Below are 21,021 nucleotides of genomic sequence, written 5' to 3'. Positions count from 1 at the left end.
AACGAAAACATGTTCTATCATAGTAGCTCAAAATTGATCAGAAATTACTACTCTGCTTTGCATGTTTTTTTTTTTTTGGTTCTTCCTCCTACCCCTATTTTTACAGTACTGTACCCTGCATCTCATAAACTTGTGCTTGGTCTCTGTGATAGTGTAATTATTGTTATTTGTTGTTATGAACCTGCAACCATTCATAATCTATTGAGCAGTCAGTACTGTTCACAAATGGAAAGCACAATGTTCAGGGCCAAACAATTTGTTTATTGTACAGTATACAGCCTACAATGTATTGTAATATAAAAATCAAAGGAGTAAACATGTGATGATCAATGTGCTTCTTGTCTTTGGGCTGGGTCAGGCCAGAGCACTTCATCGACGTCACAAGCAATATTGTCCCTCCTGAGGCAACGGGGGAAGAAGCCTCTTGTGTGCCGTATCAAGCCCTGACATGATTCCTCACCTAGATCACCACAGGCTAAATCCATGGCTTGCAGCAGATTTACTCTTGTGTAGGGTTGTCTATCATAAACTTTCCATCTCCAAGAGGAGAAAAACTCCTCAATCGGATTCAGGAAAGGCGAGTATGGAGGGAGGTACAGGTTCATAAACTGCCCATTGATGTTAAACCATTTCCTTACCTGAGCAGCTCGGTGAAAACTGACATTGTCCCACACTATCAGATAGGTGGCAATGGGATTGTCATTTAGCTCTTGACCCTGCTGCTCTTGAACCTGCTGCTCAAATAAAATATCTCTTAGATTTGCAACAAATCTTAGAAGAAGCTGGGTATTATATGGCCCGAGTGTAACATGGTGATATAGAACACCATGGTTGCTGATAGCAGCACAGATTGTGACATTGCCACCTCGTTGACCAGGGACTTCAACAATGGCCCGCTGTCCAATCATGTTTCGGCCTCTCCTTCTCCTCTTCGTTAGATTGAAGCCTGCTTCATCGACAAAGATGAACTCATGGGGTCTGTCCAAGGATTCCAAGTCAAATATTGTCTGTGTAGAAATACAATATACTGTATTTAGAAGTTTGTAAGTTGTACAGAGACAGTGCTATACTGTAGGGTACAATTAGGCCTACTGTATTCACTTCTGATTCACATACATTGTATGTACTGAAGAGTAATGTCATTCACATAGTATGTGTTAGTACTGTAGACAATCTGAATTACAGTAAATGTAAGTGTACATTACTGTAAGAAACTTGCACATACTGAGCTCGCAGTTCTTTCACCCTTGGTGAGTTGCGCTCAAAAGGTACTCTGTAAACTTGTTTCATTCGCATCCTGTTTCGATGGAGGACACGGTCAATTGTGGAAATGCTCACACTGTCGATTCCCTGGAAGTGTGTGTTGTCTTGTATCACTCGTTCCTGGATTTCTCTGAGTCGTATTAGATTATCTTGAAGGACCATGCCCACTATAACGGCCTCTTGCTCCCGAGTGAATATAAGTATCCTTCCACCTGCATGTGGCAGCCTTGCAATTCTACAAAAAGTAGATGTGCAGTTACAAAAAAATATTCATGCAGTACTATATACAGTGATGAACTTTACAAATGTCTATTGAAACAGCTGCATATAGTGTAGTACAGTAAATTTGCAATTACAAAAATAAAGTAGTATACTGTACCTGTTCTCTTCTCTGAATGTCCTTACTATGGTGGGCACAGAAAATCGGCTCAAATTGGGTTGCACTCTAAGTCCTGCTTCCCTCATTGTCAGTCCATGGACAAGAACATGGTCTATGACTGTTGCTCGAATTTCATCAGATATTTCCACTCTTTGTCTTCCTCTTCCTCTTTGTCCTCATCCTCCTCTTTCTTGCCCTCCTCCTCCTCTTCCTCTTTCTTGCCCTCCTCCTCCTCTTCCTCACCCTCCTCCTCTTCCTCGCCCTCCTCCTCCTCTTCCTCGCCCTCCTCCTCCTCCCCCTCCTCTTCCTCTTCCTCGCCCTCCTCCTCCTCTTCCTTGCCCTCCTCTTCCTCGCCCCCTCCTCCTCTTTCTCGCCCTCCTCCTCCTCCTCTTCCTCTTTCTTGCCCTCCTCCTCCTCTTCCTCTTTCTTGCCCTCCTCCTCCTCCTCTTCCTCTTTCTTGCCCTCCTCCTCCTCCTCTTTCTTGCCCTCCTCCTCGTCACCCACCTCGCATACGCACTCGTCCTCTCACATTGTTTCTTCTATCCATTTTCAGACTTTCTCCTTCCCACCTTCAACAACCTGTTTGCTCTCTGAACTGGCTTATATTGGTTGTGTCACATCATTTGAAACAGGTTAAATCAATTTTGAGTGGTTGTGTTCAATCAATGACACATGTTCTCTATTTGTATTTGATTGTTGCCACTTGTGTTTACCAGTATGGATGACATGTGCATTAGAGTGAAGAATGTGTTTTGAGAATGAGAATGTGTTTAGCGTTTTGCTGAAGAGTCTAAGTGAGATCTGCAAATTGTGTTTTACCATGTGAAATGGTTTAAGGTATTGACAACAGACTGCACAATTAGCTAAATAAGTTCAGGCAACTGAGAACTTTGTTCAGCCAATGGGTTTTAGTGTTTTAGCAATTGAGAAAAACTGTAATAAGTTATTAATAAAAATGGCATTTTAATGGCAGATGTGAGCTCCAGGATGTTCAGCCGTTCATCGCTCATGAACCTGCAGAGAATATCCTTACCTCTGCCAATTCTTCTAGAATTTGTTGGTGGCTCTGATGTTTCTAAAGTGGTTAAACATGAGATATAATTTGTTTTGTTAAATCTAACTGGCGATCTTTGGTTTTATTAATCTATAATTTGACAGAGGTTCAAAGTTTTATAGCTTTATATTTTTATATAACTTTAATGCTGTATCAGAGCGCTGCCTTTGTACTTTTGACTGAATTGGTTAGTAATAATAGTATTAATAATAGTATTTAACAGTATTTGTCATTTAGAAATGGTCTTTGTAAACAACCTTGTAAGATGCAACCAACAAATGCATTGGCCAAAGTTATCATGGAAAATCCTTTAACAATTGAAAGAGTACTACAACAAATATATTGCTTTCCTCAGCAAACATTCAAACTGTTTTAATATTAATATGAGATAGGCCTGAAGATTGAATGCTGTATCAGATGCAGACAATCACTCTTGGGGTCCTCTTGTAAACTGTCAAATTGAGATTCAAATCTGTGGCGGAAGGAAGTTCTGCACACAAATGTCTGTCTCTTTTTTATTTACATACAGGTACCATTGAACTGTTGTATAAATGCAATTTCACACTCGTAGCTGTGCAATATGACTCTGTATCAGCCATGCTACATGTGTTATATTGCTCATGTTATGTTATATTATGTTTAACCGTGTCTTGAATCAACACTTTAAGTGGTTAAATCAGAAAACAATAACAGTAATTGTATTCAGAAAGCAATAATCATTGAAGTATGTTGGCTACCATGGTTGGCTAATTATACAGTAAATAAGACTAATGTTCTTATCTAAACTACCAGTGTTATAGTTTAGATATAGATGCAGTACCTCTGAGATAATGTGTTCATTATCTGCAATACTAATCTGTTAGTAGCTATCATTAATATGTATTTTAGTCTAAACACAAGAAGAGGAAAAAACACAAAATATATTTTCTTCATTGCTAAGCAGATTTATTCAAGTACAGTTTGCTATATTTCTTCTCAATATAACACCTTGAACAAAGAGAAAGACAGACAATTTTACTTAGATTGATCCAAGAAAGTAGAAGAATATAGTTTTGTATATACTGTTTTGAAAACACTTAGATGTATACAGATTACAGAGATTTCTGTTTTTCTCAGCATTTATTAATTTGAATTAATGCACAGCCAATAAATGAATTAATTTGTACTGCCTGGGTTATATTTAGTAGTTTTTCCAAAGTCTGTTTTCATAATTGATATTTTTTATTTAAGTATTCAAATTCAAGTGCTTTCAAAACATTTTCTTTATCATTCAGATGAAGTATTTTGATAGAAATTCACGATATTTCACTCATCAGGGTTTATGAGCTTTTTTATAGACCCATGGTGACCGCTGCAGAGTGTTGGAAGTCCAAAGATCTGCGCCTTCTACGTCTATATCCAACCTCGCATGACTGAAGATGACAGACAAGAAAATATATTTATCATTAAAGGGGTCATATGATGTTGCTAAAAAGAACATTATTTTGTGTATTTGGTGTAATGAAATGTGTTTATGTGGTTTATTGTAAAAAAAAAAAAATTGTTCAACATTTTCCACATACTGTACATTGTTTCTCCTCTATGCCCCGCCTTTCTGAAATGCCTAATTTATCTACAAAGCTCATTGGTATAAAATTGAGGTGTGCTCTAATTGGCAAGCTATCCGGTGCTTTGTGAGTGGTCGAATGCCTCATGCGTGGTGACAGAAATGTTACGCCCCTTGTCATACTGTAGTGCATGTCCCAGTCAGAACACAGGCAAGACAAGATAAAAACAATAAAACCCATTACAAACGAGCCATTTGTTGCATCCATTAGGGACATAATTAAGGATTATAATGACTTATACTGTCTTTTTAAGTGTTGTGTTGCATTGCGCCACGTAAACATAAACCCATGTCTGCATTTGTGATCGGAGAAACGACAAACAACTAGTTCTACTCTAAACCAGCGGTTCTCAATCCAAGTCATAGTGCCCCCCAGCTCTGCATAGTTTGCACGTTTGTCTTTGTTAACACACCTGATTCAGATAATCAGCTCATTAGAAGGGAGCTCTGTGCATGAACTGTGTTCCCATTGACACTTACACAGTGTTCATTGCTCCCTTCTAGCTGAGCAGGGGAAATCTATTTAAATTTACCTCACTTCGGAACATTCATTCACAGATTTGCGCTGCACAACGTCTTCACACACGGACAAGTGTGACATCATATACCTCTGTAAATAAATGCAATTTAAATTCACATCTCGCACACTTCAGTGCACTTTAAATGGAACATATACATTCACTTTGAACTGGAATCATGGCGGAATATCCTGTGATGTCCACTTCGCAGAGCACTTATGTTTGAATAGAACAAACGTCTGAAGCCATAAGAGAGACATAAAAACTGCACGGGGTCGGGAGGACTGGAATTAAGAAACGCTGCTCTACACTGCTCAGATCTCGCGTTTGAATCATCAGTGGCAAATCATTTACATATGTAAACTTACTTACATGCTGTGAGTCATAAGCGCCTGCATTGCAGTCTTTTCTCCCAGGATCAGGAAACATTCCTTCATAAAATGCGTCCCACATATCTAAATATTTGGATTGAACTGTTCTGGAACAGTTTTGTAAATAAAACGATACCACTGATTTCTAGTTGTGTCCTCTTTTGGAAGGCCAAACTAAGTATTTTCACTTTCACATTGAAACAGCGTCTCCACGACATGGTATCAGTGGCAACAACGAAAGTTACACCATCTTTGTGTGAACATTTGGGCAGCGTTATTTAAATTGACTCACATCGGGACGTAGACACATGGGAGCGTGTTTAAATAAGGCATTTTAGGAGGGCGTGTACAAGTCTTAATTTTTATGAAAAATATCTCTTTGGGTTTGAGATTTTAGTCTTTGTAACTTAATAGATCTAATCTATTCACAAACAGCTTGTAACACTCCAAAGAGAAAGGAACACTTGAAATCACATCATATGACCCCTTTAAATACATGGTTTCTACAATGCAAATGCTTATTGAATGTGTTTTCTTTTAGAATGACCTGTCTTAAAAAGTTTGTTATTTACTTGAAGGTTACTGTCAAAGCAATGAGTAGACAACTCAAATTTACGGTCCCAACATACCTGTGCGCATCTTCCATTATCTACAAGGCAGAGATGAACTTGACAGTGCAGGAAGATGCGGTCATAGTTTCCTGAGAAGGTGAACATCCTGAAGGAGAAATGGCTTGTTGTATCAATACCATTCTGAAGAACCTCCACTGTGCCATCTTCAGGGTTGGGGCATCTAGGACGTTTTAGGAAGGAAAGCAATAGAGGTCAAATTATTGCATGGCATGATCAAGCATATGGTACAACCGTTTTCCTGTACCTACTTTCTTAAATTATGCCAAATGTATTCAATTAAACATAAAACATTAAGTCACTCACTCTCTAATGATTAGACTCCAGCGAATATCATGGTCAATATCATTAACAGGTGTTGCCCAGCAGCTGTCCAGAACTGTTGCGATTTGACTTCTGTCCACTCCTAAAACCTCAACAGCCACGTAAATCTGCTGGTTCACTTGTATTTCCACCTCTCCTTCATATGGGCTAGTAAACTGTGCATCATGGTAAGGAACCATGTGGATCTCATAGCTGCCCTGGCCAGGAACCTCCTGACTTATCACACTGGGGGCAAAAATGTACAAATATCAGCAACAATGCCATGCATAATTGGTAATGTGAAAGTTGATAGCTCATGACTCATGCCTTACTAAACTCATTTTACAAACCTTTCACTTACCACTTAACGTGTTCTAAAGGACAGACATGTTAACTATTGGAACTTCAATGTTGTCATTCCAAATGGTTAAAAACATGAAGATTTACCAAAATTGCAGTAATGCTTTGTCTCAATCACTTCAAATAGAATACTATTCACTGTCTGAATACTACACACTTGTAGGTACTAAGTGACCTTACCCGCCTTCAGCTCGGATACCCATGGGCATAGATAGTGTCTGGATCAGAGGATATGCACAAGAGAATGTAAAATTCATCCATCTTGCTCTTGAAATGATGCTCTGATCATTGCTTCTCAAGTTAGACTGAATGGCATTTTGGTAGATGAAGTGAGTCCTGTTGCTCTATGAGGACATGAACAAATCTCAAGCTACAGGTCAACTTACTAATCATACATATAAATAAAGCTCTAGTGAAACAAAAATGGAAGAATAATTACTGTCAGAGTGGTTCCACATATGTGGTCTTCGTTGTCAAAATTAAACGAAAGTCTGCCATCCTCAAGGGTCCCTCTGCAGCTTGGGTCATTTAGGTGAAGGGTCTCAGCAGAAAAACCAGATTCAAAGAGCTGGCAGCGGGACAGAGAAATGGAGCCAGTGCTACTGGCACAGGACTCCACAGCATCTAAGCAGATAAAGGATTTTAAAAATATAATTATTTTTTATTAAACATAATATAATTATATGTACTTTATGGCATTTTGGCTTTTATTTTTTACAGGAGAATGGGGTGGTGGCTGGGACTTGAATTTCGAAATCACTTGAACAATGCTATCCATCGAAGTGCTGACCAATAAGAAATACTGCTGACTTGTTTTACGTTCGTCGGTTATTTGGCGTTGAAAAAGGAAACCTTTTTTTTTTTTTTTTTTTTTTTTTAGACATGGAAAATCGATTTTACAATCGATTCAATGAACACTTGTGTCTTAAAAATCGAAAATTATTTTTTCACAAAAGTGACAGCCCTAGTGCTAACTGAGAGCACACTGAAACTGTTTAAAAGTGTGCCACCTTTTCTGTGCGACCTCTGCAGCCAATGAAAATAGTGTTTCTATACAAATTCATTAAATAAAACAATGAATGTTAAGATAAAATCTTAGTCAGGATAGACCCCATATTATTACATTTATTACTCAGGAGGCTGTTCAAAATTTTTAACATTTAACATTTGTAACTTACATTCTTATTACACCATAATCCAAAGTAAAATATCAAAACATTATTAAATATGATTTCCTTCTATACATAGTAGAGCTGTGAACTGAATAAAACAGTGTTTCTGTGTGAATAGTTATTTTGTAATATTGTTTTGATCAAATTATTAATTAATGATATTATGGATATATCTATATATTTGACATATTGATTCCAATATGATTCATTAATAAAAATTTCTAAGAACACTATTAGTAAGTATAGCCATTCACCATTAAATTTTAAAGCAAAAGCCTTCAAAAGCCTTCAATCCTCTTCCTAGAGACCCGTTCTGTAAAAAGTTTATTTACAACCTGCTTCAACACGCTTGCTATTTTCAAGCAATCCGGAAGTCTTTGGTCAGCAGGTCCTTGTGTGTTTTTGTCAAGGTTATGCTTCAGTGCCTAGTGGGGCTCATTGGTCTCCTAGTGGTTCTAATTTATTTGACACCTGTTTATGTTCTTGTTGATTACCCTGTTGGTGTATTTAAGATCTTAGTTTTCCTTGTCTGGTATAATTTATTGTAAAGTGTAATTGACCTGTTCATTTTTCCTCCTAGATTTCTCTTGAATTTTTATTTAAATGACTTTCTGCCTGAATTCTGAATTGTTTGTCTTATACTACACATAGCAGAATACTGGACCTCTAAATCAGATTTATTTTTGCGGTTTTCTCCCCCACACCTATGGACCTGCCGGTGTTCTGTCGATTTGTTCTACGCTGTCAGATTTTCCTACCTCCCACTAAAACAGTGGGTACAACGAAAAATGCTACTGTAAAGTTATGATTTATTAATGTCTACACCTACCACAACCCTAATCATACCCTTACAGTACTACAAATACAGTAATTATGTGTTATATTCGCGGTTGTAGCTAGAAGGGATACGGTTACAGGAAACCAACAATAAATATTAGTTTCTACCAATTAGATTGCGTTTTTATTAAAGTCTACACCTACACCAACCCTAAACCTACCCTTACAGTAATGCAGATAGATTAAATATCGTTGTTTAGCATTAGACAAAGGACCCGATATAGATGTGCGTGTGCGCAGTAAACCCGGGTAGGAAAATCTGACAGGGTAGGATAAAATGCCTCCAACTGCTCTACCCTAAATATAAGGACCATTTACTGGTGGACTACACTAGAGCTAAACTCTGCAGCGCATTGGCCCTCCAGGACAAGATTTGAATAACCCTGCCCTACACCCTTCAAGCTCTCACTCCGGAGGTTAAACTCTTTGAAGGAATTAGGGAATTGGGATGAGCCCTTCCGAATGGAATGCAGGGTGGGTCCCCTTCTTGCTCTTCTTGCTCCAGGCTCCTCCCTCTGTCATTGCCAACCTGGTCTCTCCACCCATTATTTTCCATGGTTTCTTCCTCTTCACAGACTCTGGGTCCTTCTCCAAAGCCCCCTTCCTTCCTTTTCAGTTTCTCTGTCTGGTATTGTTTATGGTAAAGTGTAGTTGCTCTGTTAATTTTTCTCCTATGTATTTATCTACACTTGAACATTTGATTAGGGTTGGAGCTAAACTAAGCAAGACTTTTGGCCTCTAGGTTGAAGACTTCTGTATCAAAACCACAATTTTATACATTTAGGAAGATAATTGGAGCTGTAGAACTACTGTTTTTTTATCACTATATCTAGACTAACACCTATGTGGTTTAATTTTTGAGTCAAGAATATGTCAGTCCATCGTCAGACAGAGAATGACATGTGTTGTTGTCCTAAAAGTGGGTCTGATGAGTACGCTTGAGCACAGAGTACATACTGACCATTCTCGGTCAAAAGAGGTGTTCTTTTCAAAGCTAGACTCATTAACTGTGTTAATTATTCTTAACCCTCTGAACTGTCCATATTAATCACACAAAATGATGTCATATTTTTCCCATTAATGGATTCACAGTTTTGAGAGAATGAGATAAGAGCACATAGCTGTGTAGACTCTGAAAGTTTAATGTAATCATATGAAAGCTTTTTAGATGTATATACAATATTAAATATGTGTAAAAGCACTTACCAAATATTTCAAGATTTGGTCTTTGTCCATCCAGGCAAACACAGCCTAAGACACCACTTCTCTCTTGACAAGCCTCATGTTCGGTGCAAGTATCACACACTTAAACAGAAACAAAGAAAATTGCACACACACACACACACACACACACAAAAACATGAACACATGCATTGATTTGGATCTTGACCAAACCATAAGTGTTAAAGTATATACGTTAAAATAGAGGAAACAGTTTAAAGCTTACAATTTAGCAAACCATCAACACGGAAAGACCAGCGACCATTCACATTGATATTACTGCTGGATGAGAGTTCTGGGGCACTGGCTGCTGGAATTGTGAAAGAACTGACAGAGTCCAGTGTGTCATAACCAGCCTTTAAAAGAACAAAAAGTACATGTAAAACTTCAGTCAAATCCTGTTACAAATAAAACCATCTCTTGCATACAAATAAGGAATGAATTGGGCATAAGTAATTCCTTGTCATTCATTTCTGCTATATTTAAACTGTGTAAGGATCTTCACTCCACTCACCAGCCAAACTTGACCTGTTTGTGCAATGTCACCATAGTTGATCAGGATGAAAGAGCGGTCACCATTGGAGACTAAAACAACTTGGAAAGTAACCTCCTTCAAAAAACAACAATTCCAAAAAAGAAAAAAAAAAGACATTTAATTTACATATTTTAGAATCGAAAACACAGAGAGCATTCATCAGAAATAAGAGATTGGTTCTTACCCCTCCACCAGAGAAGTATGGCACACTGTCCCAGGTAGCAACAAAGGCTGATGTAGCGGTAAAACCAATGTGAGGGAAATATTGGTTAACAGCTTGAGTGACTTGTGCCAGTACAGCACTACTTCTATCCTCTCTGTAGGAGATAGTTCCACCGTTGCGATTGTTAAGGTCTGTCCACAGAGGAGCAATGATGTCTATTCCAGCGTTCAGATAAGGAACGTAGGCAGACAGTGGTTGAGTAAAAGTCAGGTGACCATTGTTGTTCACCTAAAATTCAGATCAAATTGCTGTAGAATTATGCTCTACCAATGAAAAGTATAATTAATTTTAAAAAGATATTTAAAAACATTAAGTTGTACACTAAAAATGAGCAAAATCTGTTTACTCAAGGGTAATACTGATGTGTAATTTAATTGATGGAATAATAAGAAAAATATCATTAACCAAAAATTTATAGTCCAACGCTTACATAGATCTGATTGAATGTGCGTCCAAAGTATTTGAAAGGCTGCTGCAGGTAAATGGCTACAGAGCTTCCATCATCTGAAACAGGATTTACTAAGTCTCCATCCCCATATGGCAGGAAATTAGCCGGGACTAGTAAAAATAGAAGCATCAATGATTTGTTTACATCTTCCAAATGAACATAAGTTCTTAAAATGCAATGGTTAAAAATTTTAGTATTATGTTGCTGACAAACAGTCAACTCTTAGGCTTACAGTTTAGGGAACCATCAACACGAAAAGACCAACGACCATTCACATTGATATTACTGCTGGATGAGAGTTCTGGGGCACTGGCTGCTGGAATTGTGAAAGAACTGACAGAGTCCAGCGTGTCATAACCAGCCTTTAAAAGAAAAAAGTGCATGTTAAAACCTCAATCAAATCCTATTTCCAATAAAAGCATCCCCTGCTTATAAATAAGGTATGAATTGGTGGATAAGTAAGTCCTTGTTATTCATTTCTGCTAATCGTAAATTGTGTATGAATTTTCACTCCACTCACCAGCCAAGATTGTGCTGTTTCTGCAATATCACCATAGTTGATCAGGATGAAAGAGCGGTCACCATTGGAGACTAAAACCACTTGGAAAGTTACCACCTTCAAAAAAGCAACAATTCCAAAAAAGAATAAAAATAAACGTTTGACAATAGTTACAACCGAAAACACGCAGAGAACATCAATACAACAATCAAAGATTAGTTCTTACCCCTCCACCAGTGATGTACGGCACACTGTCCCAGGTAGCCACAAAAGCTGATGTAGCGGAAAAAGGCACGTTAGGGAAATATTGGTTAACAGCTTGAGTGACTTGTGCCAGTACAGCGCTACTTGTATCCTCTCTGTAGGAGATAGTTCCACCGTTGACATTGTAAAGGTCAGTCCACAGAGGAGCAATGATGTCTATTCCAGCGTTCAGATAAGGAACGTAGGCAGACAGTGGTTGAGTAAAAGTCAGGTGACCGTTGTTATTCACCTAAAATTCCGATCAAATTGCTGTAGAATTATTTGCTACCACTTAAACGTATGATTAATTTAAAAAATATATTTAAAAACAAAGTTGTAAACTTAAACATGATTTAAATATATTTACTGAAGGAAAAACTGATGTGTAATTATTAATTGATGTAATAATAAGAAAAATATCCTCAACCAAAAAGTTATAGTCCAATGCTTACAAAGATTTGATTGTACGTGCGTCCAAAGTACTTGAAAGGCTGCTGCAAGTAAATGGCATCAGAACTTCCATCATCTGAAACGGGATTTACTACGTCTCCATCCCCATATGGCAGGAAATTAGCCGGCACTAGTAAAAGGAGAAGCATCAATGAATTGTTTACATCTTCCAAATGAACATAAGTTCTTAAAAGGCAATGGTTAAAAATGTTAGTATTACGTTGCCGACAAACAGGCAACTCTGGCTTACAGTTTAGCGAACCATCAACATGGAAAGACCAGCGACCATTCACATTGATATTACTGCTGGATGAGAGTTCTGGGGCACTGGCTGCTGGAATTGTGAAAGAACTGACAGAGTCCAGCGTGTCATAACCAGCCTTTAAAAGAACAAAAAGTACATGTAAAACCTCAGTCAAATCCTGTTACAAATAAAACCATCTCTTGCATACAAATAAGGAATGAATTGGGCATAAGTAATTCCTTGTCATTCATGTCTGCTATATTTAAACTGTGTAAGGATCTTCACTCCACTCACCAGCCAAACTTGACCTGTTTGTGCAATGTCACCATAGTTGATCAGGATGAAAGAGCGGTCACCATTGGAGACTAAAACAACTTGGAAAGTAACCTCCTTCAAAAAACAACAATTTAAAAAAAAAAAGAAAGAAAAAAAAAAAATTGACATATTTTAGAATCGAAAACACAAAGAGCCTTCATCAGAAATAAGAGATTGGTTCTTACCCCTCCCCCAGAGAAGTATGGCACACTGTCCCAGGTAGCCACAAAGGCTGATGTAGCGGTAAAACCAATGTGAGGGAAATATTGGTTAACAGCTTGAGTGACTTGTGCCAGTACAGCACTACTTCTATCCTCTCTGTAGGAGATAGTTCCACCGTTGACATTGTTAAGGTCTGTCCACAGAGGAGCAATGATGTCTATTCCAGCGTTCAGATAAGGAACGAAGGCAGACAGTGGTTGCGTAAAAGTCAGGTGACCATTGTTATTCACCTAAAATTCAGATCAAATTGCTGTAGAATTATTTGCTACCCCTTAAACGTATGATTCATTTAAAAATATATTTAAAAACATGAAGTTGTACACTTAAACATGATTTAAATCTATTTACTGAAGGAAAATCTGATGTGTAATTATTAATTGATGTTATAATAGGAAAAATATCATTAACCAAAAAGTTATACTCCAGTGCTTACAAAGATCTGATTGTATGTGCGTCCAAAGTATTTGAAAGGCTGCTGCAAGTAAATGGCATCAGAGCTTCCATCATCTGAAACAGGATTTACTAAGTCTCCATCCCCATATGGCAGGAAATTAGCCGGGACTAGTAAAAATAGAAGCATCAATGATTTGTTTACATCTTCCAAATGAACATAAGTTCTTAAAAGGCAATGGTTAAAAATTTTAGTATTATGTTAACAAACAGCCAACTCTTTGGCTTACAGTTTAGTGAACGATCAACACGGAAAGACCAGCGACCATTCACATGGATATTACTACTGGATGAGAGTTCTGGGACATTGGCTGCTGGAATTGTGAAAGAATTGACCGAGTCCACTGTGTCATAACCAGCCTGTAAAAGAAAAAAGTGCATGTTAAAACCTCAATCAAATCCTATTTCCAATAAAAGCATCCCCTGCTTATAAATAAGGTATGAATTGGTGGATTAGTCAGTCCTTGTTATTCATTTCTGCTAATCGTAAATTGTGTATGAATTTTCACTCCACTCACCAGCCAAGATTGTGCTGTTTCTGCAATATCACCATAGTTGATCAGGATGAAAGAGCGGTCACCATTGGAGACTAAAACCACTTGGAAAGTTACCACCTTCAAAAAAGCAACAATTCCAAAAAAGAATAAAAATAAACGTTTGACAATAGTTACAACCGAAAACACGCAGAGAACATCATACAACAATCAAAGATTAGTTCTTACCCCTCCACCAGTGATGTACGGCACACTGTCCCAGGTAGCCACAAAAGCTGATGTAGCGGAAAAAGGCACGTTAGGGAAATATTGGTTAACAGCTTGAGTGACTTGTGCCAGTACAGCGCTACTTGTATCCTCTCTGTAGGAGATAGTTCCACCGTTGACATTGTAAAGGTCAGTCCACAGAGGAGCAATGATGTCTATTCCAGCGTTCAGATAAGGAACGTAGGCAGACAGTGGTTGAGTAAAAGTCAGGTGACCGTTGTTATTCACCTAAAATTCCGATCAAATTGCTGTAGAATTATTTGCTACCACTTAAACGTATGATTAATTTAAAAAATATATTTAAAAACAAAGTTGTAAACTTAAACATGATTTAAATATATTTACTGAAGGAAAAACTGATGTGTAATTATTAATTGATGTAATAATAAGAAAAATATCGTCAACCAAAAAGTTATAGTCCAATGCTTACAAAGATTTGATTGTACGTGCGTCCAAAGTATTTGAAAGGCTGCTGCAAGTAAATGGCATCAGAACTTCCATCATCTGAAACGGGATTTACTACGTCTCCATCCCCATATGGCAGGAAATTAGCCGGCACTAGTAAAAGGAGAAGCATCAATGAATTGTTTACATCTTCCAAATGAACATAAGTTCTTAAAAGGCAATGGTTAAAAATGTTAGTATTACGTTGCCGACAAACAGGCAACTCTGGCTTACAGTTTAGCGAACCATCAACATGGAAAGACCAGCGACCATTCACATTGATATTACTGCTGGATGAGAGTTCTGGGGCACTGGCTGCTGGAATTGTGAAAGAACTGACAGAGTCCAGCGTGTCATAACCAGCCTTTAAAAGAACAAAAAGTACATGTAAAACCTCAGTCAAATCCTGTTACAAATAAAACCATCTCTTGCATACAAATAAGGAATGAATTGGGCATAAGTAATTCCTTGTCATTCATGTCTGCTATATTTAAACTGTGTAAGGATCTTCACTCCACTCACCAGCCAAACTTGACCTGTTTGTGCAATGTCACCATAGTTGATCAGGATGAAAGAGCGGTCACCATTGGAGACTAAAACAACTTGGAAAGTAACCTCCTTCAAAAAACAACAATTTAAAAAAAAAAAGAAAGAAAAAAAAAAATTGACATATTTTAGAATCGAAAACACAAAGAGCCTTCATCAGAAATAAGAGATTGGTTCTTACCCCTCCCCCAGAGAAGTATGGCACACTGTCCCAGGTAGCAACAAAGGCTGATGTAGCGGTAAAACCAATGTGAGGGAAATATTGGTTAACAGCTTGAGTGACTTGTGCCAGTACAGCACTACTTCTATCCTCTCTGTAGGAGATAGTTCCACCGTTGCGATTGTTAAGGTCTGTCCACAGAGGAGCAATGATGTCTATTCCAGCGTTCAGATAAGGAACGTAGGCAGACAGTGGTTGAGTAAAAGTCAGGTGACCGTTGTTATTCACCTAAAATTCAGATCAAATTGCTGTAGAATTATTTGCTACCCCTTAAACGTATGATTCATTTAAAAATATATTTAAAAACATGAAGTTGTACACTTAAACATGATTTAAATCTATTTACTGAAGGAAAATCTGATGTGTAATTATTAATTGATGTTATAATAGGAAAAATATCATTAACCAAAAAGTTATACTCCAGTGCTTACAAAGATCTGATTGTATGTGCGTCCAAAGTATTTGAAAGGCTGCTGCAAGTAAATGGCATCAGAGCTTCCATCATCTGAAACAGGATTTACTAAGTCTCCATCCCCATATGGCAGGAAATTAGCTGGGACTAGTAAAAATAGAAGCATCAATGATTTGTTTACATCTTCCAAATGAACATAAGTTCTTAAAATGCAATGGTTAAAAATTTTAGTATTATGTTGCTGACAAACAGTCAACTCTTAGGCTTACAGTTTAGGGAACCATCAACACGAAAAGACCAACGACCATTCACATTGATATTACTGCTGGATGAGAGTTCTGGGGCACTGGCTGCTGGAATTGTGAAAGAACTGACAGAGTCCAGCGTGTCATAACCAGCCTTTAAAAGAAAAAAGTGCATGTTAAAACCTCAATCAAATCCTATTTCCAATAAAAGCATCCCCTGCTTATAAATAAGGTATGAATTGGTGGATAATTAAGTCCTTGTTATTCATTTCTGCTAATCGTAAATTGTGTATGAATTTTCACTCCACTCACCAGCCAAGATTGTGCTGTTTCTGCAATATCACCATAGTTGATCAGGATGAAAGAGCGGTCACCATTGGAGACTAAAACCACTTGGAAAGTTACCACCTTCAAAAAAGCAACAATTCCAAAAAAGAATAAAAATAAACGTTTGACAATAGTTACAACCGAAAACACGCAGAGAACATCAATTCAACAATCAAAGATTAGTTCTTACCCCTCCACCAGTGATGTACGGCACACTGTCCCAGGTAGCCACAAAAGCTGATGTAGCGGAAAAAGGCACGTTAGGGAAATATTGGTTAACAGCTTGAGTGACTTGTGCCAGTACAGCGCTACTTGTATCCTCTCTGTAGGAGATAGTTCCACCGTTGACATTGTAAAGGTCAGTCCACAGAGGAGCAATGATGTCTATTCCAGCGTTCAGATAAGGAACGTAGGCAGACAGTGGTTGAGTAAAAGTCAGGTGACCGTTGTTATTCACCTAAAATTCCGATCAAATTGCTGTAGAATTATTTGCTACCACTTAAACGTATGATTAATTTAAAAAATATATTTAAAAACAAAGTTGTAAACTTAAACATGATTTAAATATATTTACTGAAGGAAAAACTGATGTGTAATTATTAATTGATGTAATAATAAGAAAAATATCGTCAACCAAAAAGTTATAGTCCAATGCTTACAAAGATTTGATTGTACGTGCGTCCAAAGTATTTGAAAGGCTGCTGCAAGTAAATGGCATCAGAACTTCCATCATCTGAAACGGGATTTACTACGTCTCCATCCCCATATGGCAGGAAATTAGCCGGCACTAGTAAAAGGAGAAGCATCAATGAATTGTTTACATCTTCCAAATGAACATAAGTTCTTAAAAGGCAATGGTTAAAAATGTTAGTATTACGTTGCCGACAAACAGGCAACTCTGGCTTACAGTTTAGCGAACCATCAACATGGAAAGACCAGCGACCATTCACATTGATATTACTGCTGGATGAGAGTTCTGGGGCACTGGCTGCTGGAATTGTGAAAGAACTGACAGAGTCCAGCGTGTCATAACCAGCCTTTAAAAGAACAAAAAGTACATGTAAAACCTCAGTCAAATCCTGTTACAAATAAAACCATCTCTTGCATACAAATAAGGAATGAATTGGGCATAAGTAATTCCTTGTCATTCATGTCTGCTATATTTAAACTGTGTAAGGATCTTCACTCCACTCACCAGCCAAACTTGACCTGTTTGTGCAATGTCACCATAGTTGATCAGGATGAAAGAGCGGTCACCATTGGAGACTAAAACAACTTGGAAAGTAACCTCCTTCAAAAAACAACAATTTAAAAAAAAAAAGAAAGAAAAAAAAAAATTGACATATTTTAGAATCGAAAACACAAAGAGCCTTCATCAGAAATAAGAGATTGGTTCTTACCCCTCCCCCAGAGAAGTATGGCACACTGTCCCAGGTAGCAACAAAGGCTGATGTAGCGGTAAAACCAATGTGAGGGAAATATTGGTTAACAGCTTGAGTGACTTGTGCCAGTACAGCACTACTTCTATCCTCTCTGTAGGAGATAGTTCCACCGTTGCGATTGTTAAGGTCTGTCCACAGAGGAGCAATGATGTCTATTCCAGCGTTCAGATAAGGAACGAAGGCAGACAGTGGTTGCGTAAAAGTCAGGTGACCATTGTTATTCACCTAAAATTCAGATCAAATTGCTGTAGAATTATTTGCTACCCCTTAAAGGTATGATTCATTTAAAAAATATATTTAAAAACATGAAGTTGTACACTTAAACATGATTTAAATCTATTTACTGAAGGAAAATCTGATGTGTAATTATTAATTGATGTTATAATAGGAAAAATATCATTAACCAAAAAGTTATACTCCAGTGCTTACAAAGATCTGATTGTATGTGCGTCCAAAGTATTTGAAAGGCTGCTGCAAGTAAATGGCATCAGAGCTTCCATCATCTGAAACAGGATTTACTACGTCTCCATCCCCATATGGCAGGAAATTAGCCGGCACTAGTAAAAGTAGAAGCATCAATGATTTGTTTACATCTTCCAAATGAACATAAGTTCTTAAAAGGCAATGGTTAAAAATTTTAGTATTATGTTAACAAACAGCCAACTCTTTGGCTTACAGTTTAGTGAACGATCAACACGGAAAGACCAGCGACCATTCACATGGATATTACTACTGGATGAGAGTTCTGGGACATTGGCTGCTGGAATTGTGAAAGAATTGACCGAGTCCACTGTGTCATAACCAGCCTGTAAAAGAAAAAAGTGCATGTTAAAACCTCAATCAAATCCTATTTCCAATAAAAGCATCCCCTGCTTATAAATAAGGTATGAATTGGTGGATAAGTAAGTCCTTGTTATTCATTTCTGCTAATCGTAAATTGTGTATGAATTTTCACTCCACTCACCAGCCAAGATTGTGCTGTTTCTGCAATATCACCATAGTTGATCAGGATGAAAGAGCGGTCACCATTGGAGACTAAAACCACTTGGAAAGTTACCACCTTCAAAAAAGCAACAATTCCAAAAAATAATAAAATAAACGTTTGACAATAGTTACAACCGAAAACATGCAGAGAACATCATACAACAATCAAAGATTAGTTCTTACCCCTCCACCAGTGATGTACGGCACACTGTCCCAGGTAGCCACAAAGGCTGATGTAGCGGTAAAAGGCACGTTAGGGAAATATTGGTTAACAGCTTGAGTGACTTGTGCTAGTACAGCGCTACTTGTATCCTCTCTGTAGGAGATAGTTCCACCGTTGACATTGTAAAGGTCAGTCCACAGAGGAGCAATGATGTCTATTCCAGCATTCAGATAAGGAACGTAGGCAGACAGTGGTTGAGTAAAAGTCAGGTGACCGTTGTTATTCACCTAAAATTCAGATCAAATTGCTGTAGAATTATTTGCTACCACTCTAAAGTATAATTCATTTAAAAAAGATATTTAAAAACATCACGTTTACATTTAAACATGAGTAAAATATGTTTACAGAAGGAAAATCCTGATGTGTAATTAATAGGGGTGCCCCCTAAGGCCGGGCATACACTGTGCGATTTTCATCCGATTTTGAGCCGAATTCTGACCCGTGCGACTCTTTTTCGGTTCGGGACGATTTTCAGCATTTTCGTGCGTCATTTGTCGTGCAGTGTACAAGGGGAAACGAGAGGCGATTAACCTCTCCCAACCGGCAATCGGTTGGTCGGATGGATTTCTGACATGTCAGAAATTTTGGTCGCCTCTCATGAGGTATCGCACTATTGAAGCAGGGCTACAAACCGATTTTCCGCGTTTCCCTCACTGCGCATGCGAGAAACCATGATGACACAGCGTGTAGTGTGGACTGAAGTAATGGAGGAAAAACTTGTGGAGTTATGGCAAAGAAAAATAAAAATAAAAGAGGGTAGAAAACTCCTGCTTACCTCCAGTTCGTATTGCAAAATGGATAAACCATATAGGCCACGTCTTCCGAGCCACCTGCGTGTCTAGATACGCCGACGCCTTTTTTTCTTTTTTGGACATTTCAGCACACAGAATTGCGCATATCACCAAATCAGTGCGTTTATTCCGGGAAAGCATGTTTATTCTGAAACAGCCACAAACATCCTGGGTTCTAATGGATCCTACGTGTTGATTCGGTTGATTCCCCACATATAGTGTGAGCAGTCAAATCGCAACTCGACGATCGGACCGTACAGTGAGCGCATAAAAATCTTGAGTTTTGGCTTTACATCGCATGCGATCTACTCTTACAGTTTGAGTTGGTACCTTGCCCAAATCGCACATAAATCGCACAGTGTATGCCCACCTTAAACGTAGACTAATCATTAGTCAACAAGAAAAGACCAAGTCAACCACATTATTTTTAGTCGATTATTTGCAGAAGAAAAAAATCCAAAGGAAGTGAAGTCATGCTTTCTGCCACGAAAAAATGTTAACAGCAGTTCTACGTGCTAATATGAAGTACATCGGGCAGGGCGTCCAATCGCTTGCCTATTATTAATCGACCTCAAATATCGATCTGAAACATGTAAGTAGTAGAAACTTCACATGGCCACTCGCTCTAACGTTAAACTATAAAAATGTGCACTATTTCAGTGTTTGTGCAGAATGTGAAAGCGCGTGCCAGTCTGATCACTTGCGCTAAAAAATTTTTGTCATACAAATAGGAGTTATACATCTGTGTAAGCTTTAAAGACTCTTATTTTATTTGTGTGCGGTCACAATAACAAAACATTGTGATTTTGTAAAATAATGAAAGCAAACAGGGTGCACGTACACGTTCATGTTCTGCCGTCTCATCTAAGTCTTTGAACTTGAGCACATCAAATAATAAAACTAAACTCTGTGTATAGTTCCCTCAGGCATAAGAAATATAGCCCTATCTCTAGAAAGCTAAACGTCTGCTTTTAAACAAACCAATTCAGATGGAAAACTTCTATTCTCAGGTTATGTGATCTGTATAAAACATTAATGTAAGCACATCCACTGAGGAGATTATCAATTCATCACTGCCGCTGAAAATACAGCAAACACTGGTTTATCAACGAATTCTTAAAATGTTAAGGCAGTCTCCTTGCTTTTTTTCCTGATGCATTCATAATAATTACTTCTGCCGGTGCACTGTGTGGCAAACCTTATTTGTGTGCTACATAGACAATTAAATGTTAATTACTATGATTTATGGTTTATTAATATAAATGTGCGATTAGTCGATTAACC

The 21,021-nt window shown here is 37.9% G+C and overlaps 2 protein-coding genes across 2 annotated transcripts; both read right to left on the bottom strand.

Moving 5' to 3' along the window:
- Nucleotides 1-130: 130 nt before the first annotated feature.
- LOC127970221 (uncharacterized) lies at nt 131-1,848 on the bottom strand. Its single transcript, XM_052572588.1, has 3 exons — nt 1,643-1,848; nt 1,216-1,498; nt 131-1,007 (listed from the first exon to the last, which is right to left on the bottom strand). Exons 1-3 carry the CDS (start codon nt 1,726-1,728, stop codon nt 327-329), a joined length of 1,050 nt encoding a protein of 349 aa, XP_052428548.1. The 5' UTR covers nt 1,729-1,848; the 3' UTR covers nt 131-326.
- A 2,179-nt stretch (nt 1,849-4,027) lies between these two features.
- On the bottom strand, nt 4,028-13,472 carry LOC127970714 (alpha-tectorin-like). Its single transcript, XM_052573407.1, has 17 exons — nt 13,326-13,472; nt 12,856-13,122; nt 12,332-12,491; nt 12,114-12,241; nt 11,645-11,911; nt 11,440-11,535; nt 11,188-11,281; nt 10,902-11,029; nt 10,433-10,699; nt 10,228-10,323; nt 9,940-10,069; nt 9,699-9,797; nt 6,923-7,107; nt 6,664-6,827; nt 6,127-6,369; nt 5,821-5,983; nt 4,028-4,108 (listed from the first exon to the last, which is right to left on the bottom strand). The coding sequence occupies exons 1-17, from the start codon at nt 13,470-13,472 to the stop codon at nt 4,028-4,030; spliced, it is 2,715 nt and encodes a 904-aa protein (XP_052429367.1).
- Between the last annotated feature and the right edge of the window lie 7,549 nt (nt 13,473-21,021).

This window comes from Carassius gibelio, chromosome A4, assembly GCF_023724105.1.
Source record: "Carassius gibelio isolate Cgi1373 ecotype wild population from Czech Republic chromosome A4, carGib1.2-hapl.c, whole genome shotgun sequence".
Classification (NCBI taxonomy): domain Eukaryota; kingdom Metazoa; phylum Chordata; class Actinopteri; order Cypriniformes; family Cyprinidae; genus Carassius; species Carassius gibelio.
Note: the sequence above shows the minus strand (reverse complement) of the source record. Positions and strands in the feature narration are given on the sequence as shown.